We start from the raw sequence: 5523 nt of genomic DNA on the forward strand, positions 1-5523 counted from the left end.
ACACATGTCCGACCCCTATCGGCGAATCTCTATCAGACTGAGCCGTACCGGGTCACGGGATAAAATTACAATTTATCCCCTTCGGCGCCAGATTTGAAGAATAGTAATTAGCTATCCCCTACTGATCTCTATTCCCGACCCCTATCGGAACTAACACACATGTCCGACCCCTATCGGTGAATCTCTATCAGACTGAGCCATACCGGGCCACAGGATAAAATTACAATTTATCCCCCTCGGTGCCAGATTTGAAGAATAGTAATTAGCTATCCCCTACTGATCTCTATTCCCGACCCCTATCGGAACTAACACACATGTCCGACCCCTATCGGTGAATCTCTATCAGACTGAGCCGTACCGGGCCACAGGATAAAATTACAATTTATCCCCCTCGGTGCCAGATTTGAAGAATAGTAATTAGCTATCCCCTACTGATCTCTATTCCCGACCCCTATCGGAACTAACAAAGACAAAACAGTGATCACTCATCATTGAAAGCTAGCAGACTGTGCTGACCGGACTGATATCTCATCAATGATTTAAATCACACCGGCCGTCGCCGGTTCGTTACTACATATGTTCACATACACTGTTATTTCGACTCGTCAGCAAATTATAAATTTACACAAGAATTCATACTTACTCGGAAAAACTGATAAAAATTTGGACAGACTATTCGACAATATGCAAAGTTTGATTTAACAGGCTTTTGCTTACCTTATTTTTTTTATGGTGCACCTTGAAATCAGTTTTCCGAGTTGAGCAGAATTGTTGCCCTCCCCCGAAAGTCTTCACCCGTCTTTCTTATTTATTTAATGAATCGTCCTTTCCCCAACTCGCCTTCTCCACACCCAAATCAACTCACTTCGACTGGATCGTTAGTAAACCATCCTCTGCTACCATTTCTGTTAGTAATTAGATATGTAGACGGACGAGTCGGTCAAGGATCGATTCAGACAAGGTGGTAAATTGTATGACAAGCTACAGTTTATTCAGAGTGAAGATATCTAGAACAGCGTAATTACGGCTCTCCCGCTGGTTCGTACGGAAGCGCAGACGAAGAAGAGACCGTTACAATCAGTACACCACTATTATATAGGAAAGAATGTAGGTTGATTCTGGAAGATCGGATCTTTGGATTGGTTCATCTGGGGTGTAGTCTGTAGTCTTCCGCCATTGGCTCAGTAGTCTGTCCGTCATCGTAGAATCCTCTTCGGGCATTCAACGTTCAGAGACAACGGAGATCATGTGTGTGTGCGCTGGTTTTGGCCATTAGTGTAATGCGGGAGCTATCCTGTAGGGGACCCCACAGGCTCAACTCTGAGTGGTAGCCCTTTATCAACAATAGTTTGGTCACCTACATAAGAATTAGCATTTCTCTACACTACCCACCATTGCGACCTGTACGCTCTCGTTGGCTGGCCCTCGCTTCATACTCGTCGCCAAACCCACTGGCTCCATGTCATCTACAAGACCCTGCTAGGTAAAGTCCCCCCTTATCTCAGCTCGCTGGTCACCATAGCATCTCCCACCTGTAGCACACGCTCCAGCAGGTATATCTCTCTAGTCACCCCCAAAACCAATTCTTCCTTTGGCCGCCTCTCCTTCCAGTTCTCTGCTGCCAATGACTGGAACGAACTACAAAAATCTCTGAAACTGGAAACACTTATCTCCCTCACTAGCTTTAAGCACCAACTGTCAGAGCAGCTCACAGATTACTGCACCTGTACATAGCCCACCTATAATTTAGCCCAAACAACTACCTCTTTCCCAACTGTATTTAATTTTTATTTATTTATTTATTTTGCTCCTTTGCACCCCATTATTTTTTTTTTTTTCTACTTTGCACATTCTTCCATTGCAAAACTACCATTCCAGTATTTTACTTGCTATATTGTATTTACTTTGCCACCATGGCCTTTTTTGCCTTTACCTCCCTTATCTCACCTCATTTGCTCACATTGTATATAGACTTGTTTATACTTCATTATTGACTGTATGTTTGTTTTTACTCCATGTGTAACTCTGTGTCGTTTTATCTGTCGAACTGCTTTGCTTTATCTTGGCCAGGTCGCAATTGTAAATGAGAACTTGTTCTCAACTTGCCTACCTGGTTAAATAAAGGTAAAATAAATAAAAAATAAATAAAAATTGATAACGTGTTTCCGATAAAGCGATACAATATCGGCACACTGCTTAACGATTTTGATGCATGACTCCGAGCTCCCGGTATCAGATGTATCATCTTATCGCCAAACATTTTTATGTTTCCAAAACTACAATCAGTAAAATAGTAGACTTTACCCTTTGCCAACGTTTCTAAAAAATAAAAGTTATTTCGGAGTGCAAGGGAGAATTGAGTTATTGCACACGCGCACTGCACAGAGTCGTTCCAGCTAGAAGTAGTACATACTTTACCGTAAGTACTGCTGTTTGGTTGGCTAGCGCAATTGAATTGTTGTCTATGATGAGTACATTTACATTATTTTGTGCAATATTGAAACCTGGAGTTCTGTGATTGAGAAAATAGACATTGGACATGCGTATACCATTTTGCACCTTAGGTATCCTCGTGTCGATAATATTGATAGCCATAATAGTTTTTAACGCATTGACCTCAATCATTACGGTACAATTCTATGGTGACGTTCTTTCTGATTTCGTAGCCACAATGAAATATCATAATACGCCACTTTTTCTGTTTCTAAATGTAATATTTGTAGGATTAATAGGCCGTCCTTCAGTGTATGCTACTGACATTGTAGTCAGTAGTATATATTGTAACCTAAATAACTAGCTAGCTACAGTGAGCTAGAACACAAGACGTAGCTAGCTAGATTCATCAGCCGACTGCTACACATAGCTATCGCAAACGTTACTGGTTAGTTAGCTTGCTAAGTTACAGTGATACCGCCACGTCTTCTTAACCTCCCACTGGGCTACTGAGTGACCCTTTACAATGGCTGCTACAAGAAAACGAACGCGAAGAGGCATCGAAGATGTGAGCGACAGAAAAGCAAAGGTTATTAAATCCAGCGGTGAGAAGAGACACATCGCAGCCCTTATCCTGGCGAGGGGAGGCAGTAAGGGGATCCCCCTGAAGAATATCAAAATGCTCGCCGGTGTCCCCCTCATCGGATGGGTTCTGAGAGCTGCAGTGGACTCCAAACAGTTTGACAGGTAATTCAGTTCAATCTAATAGTCAAATGTCTTTCAATCTAACTACTGTATACAGAGTTGCTTTGATAGAAGCTTGGTAAACTAGCTACATTACAACCCACATACAAAAATGCTAGTATACTATGATATTAATACCATAGTATTCACTGTAGTGTATTATTTACAGTTAACTATAGTATACATATTGTAGTAAAATAACTAGTATATACTATAGTATCATGTAGTGTTTTGCGGACTGTAGTATTTACTATAGTGTTTTGCGGACTGTAGTATTTACTATAGTGTTTTTATATCTTTGACATAGAAGTGGAGGTTTTCTCTCCTTACTAGATACATACTAAAATACATTTCCCATAACCTGTAGGTAGATAGGACTGGGGTGTGAACAGATAGGTCAGCACTTTACTCTTTTCTAACTGTAGGGAACACAATACGTGGGCTGTACTTGGCATGTGGGTTTCTCACTTATGGGGTTATGGTGGAGGAGAATGGGCAGGGTATATGCAAATTACTGTAGGATTTACTATTGTTAAAAAGGGTAGTGTTTTTGGGGACATTACTGTAGCATTTACTAGTGTTTTTTGCAGATACTACTGTAGTATTTATTATAGTATTCTACAGTATACTACAACATTCTCTACTAAGTACTACACATGAGCAAGGGATATACTACAGTTTATTACAGAATTTAATTTCAAGTACTGTAGTATTCTATACTAAACTAGTATTTTTAAATGTGAGAAAGCATGTTGACATTCTTGTTTTGGGTGCATGGATAATATTGTTATTTGAAAGTTAGTGTACAGTCTCTGAATGAACTCCCTGGTTTGGGCTTGGCCACACAAGACTGGATTACACTGATGTAGCCTACTTGTTACAAAGCCTGAGGAATCAACTTGTTCCGTTCTTTCTCCCAGTGTGTGGGTATCAACTGACCATGACGACATTGAGAAGGTAGCCAAGGCATGGGGAGCTCAGGTTCACCGCAGGAGCCCAGAGGTGTCCAAAGACTCCTCCAGCTCTCTTGACACCATCCAGGAATTCGCCCGATTAAACCCAGGTAGGGGGTGAATGTCAAGTGTATTTCCTTGATTCCTCATGTCCTCTCTCTTTGTCTCCTTTTCAAAACTCATTTCTGGAGGAGATCTGAGTGGAGGATCTGAGGTTCCTCCACTTAGATCTAATGCGTTTTGAGATCAGATCTTCTGCTCCAATGTGCTGTGAGAAGGAGACAAGGAGGGAGGCGAGAGGAAGATTCTCTGTGGCAACAGTGTCAACGTTGGTTATATTTTATTGTGACAGAACCACACCCTTTGTGACACTTCAACTATCTTTGTAATGACTGTTTGGCAGCGCTTTGTTATAGATGTCAGCTGTTAATGTAATATATGCAAAACTTGTTTAGCCACTAGCTTGACTAAGGCTCTGGGACGGCAGAGCATCTCCGAGTAGGAATACTGATCTAGGATCATGTCCCCCCCGTCCATGTAGTCTTATTCATTGTGATCTATGAGGCAACATTTGGGTTTATCCCAATAAAGTGGGACCCACTCCATAGCTTCAATTGACAACAGTGGCAGCATATATAAAATTATTCAAATCTCATACTGTTTCTCATATTCTTCTGGTATCTCATAGTCTGCTGTGTGTTGTCCTCCTCCAGAGGTGGATGTGATCTGTCACATCCAGGCCACGTCTCCCTGCCTGCACCCCTTCCACCTGAAGGAGGCCCTGGAGATGATCACCAAGCAGGGCTTCACGTCCGTCTTCTCCGTGGTCCGACGACACCACTTCCGCTGGCAGGAGGTGAAGAAAGGAGGTACAGGACAGCCATGTGTTATGTTTAGGACCTTACACTTATTATCAGTTAACTGGAGAGGTTCCAACCAACTTAATGTTCAGGTCTGTCAGGAGGTGAAGAAAGGAGGTACAGGACAGCCATGTGTTATGGTTAGGACCTTACAGTTAGACATGGTTTCCAGGATACAGATTAACCCTAATGCTGGATTAAAAAGCAAGATCAATGGAGAATCTCCATAGAAAATGATTTGTAGTCCAGGATTAGGCTTAATCTCTGTGGGGGAAAAACACCCCTAGGCTACTTTATAATTCCATCCCTCTAGAGTTGTGTGTATAAGGTAGTTGTTGTGGAATTGTTAGATTACTTGTTAGATATTACTGCACTGCCGGAACTAGAAGCACAAGCATTTCACTACACTCGCATTAACAACTGCTAACCATGTGTATGTGACCAATACAATTTGATTTGAAGTAGGGTCAGGAGTTTTTCCTGTCCACGTGACTGTATCACAATAGAGAGATGGGGGTGTGATTAAACAAGTG

The 5523-nt window shown here is 41.8% G+C and overlaps 1 protein-coding gene across 1 annotated transcript in view; it reads left to right on the forward strand.

The window, feature by feature from the left end:
- Window positions 1-2626: 2626 nt before the first annotated feature.
- The window catches only part of LOC116366308 (N-acylneuraminate cytidylyltransferase-like), a 16288-nt gene continuing 13391 nt past the window's right edge, over window positions 2627-5523 (forward strand). Inside the window, exons 1-3 of the mRNA XM_031818488.1 lie at window positions 2627-3180; window positions 4098-4240; window positions 4844-4999. Of these exons, the coding sequence (XP_031674348.1) occupies window positions 2960-3180; window positions 4098-4240; window positions 4844-4999 (520 nt within the window). The 5' untranslated portion in view covers window positions 2627-2959. The remainder of the gene's footprint in view (window positions 3181-4097; window positions 4241-4843; window positions 5000-5523) is intronic.

Source organism: Oncorhynchus kisutch, unplaced genomic scaffold (genome assembly GCF_002021735.2).
Source record: "Oncorhynchus kisutch isolate 150728-3 unplaced genomic scaffold, Okis_V2 scaffold1425, whole genome shotgun sequence".
NCBI lineage: Eukaryota > Metazoa > Chordata > Actinopteri > Salmoniformes > Salmonidae > Oncorhynchus > Oncorhynchus kisutch.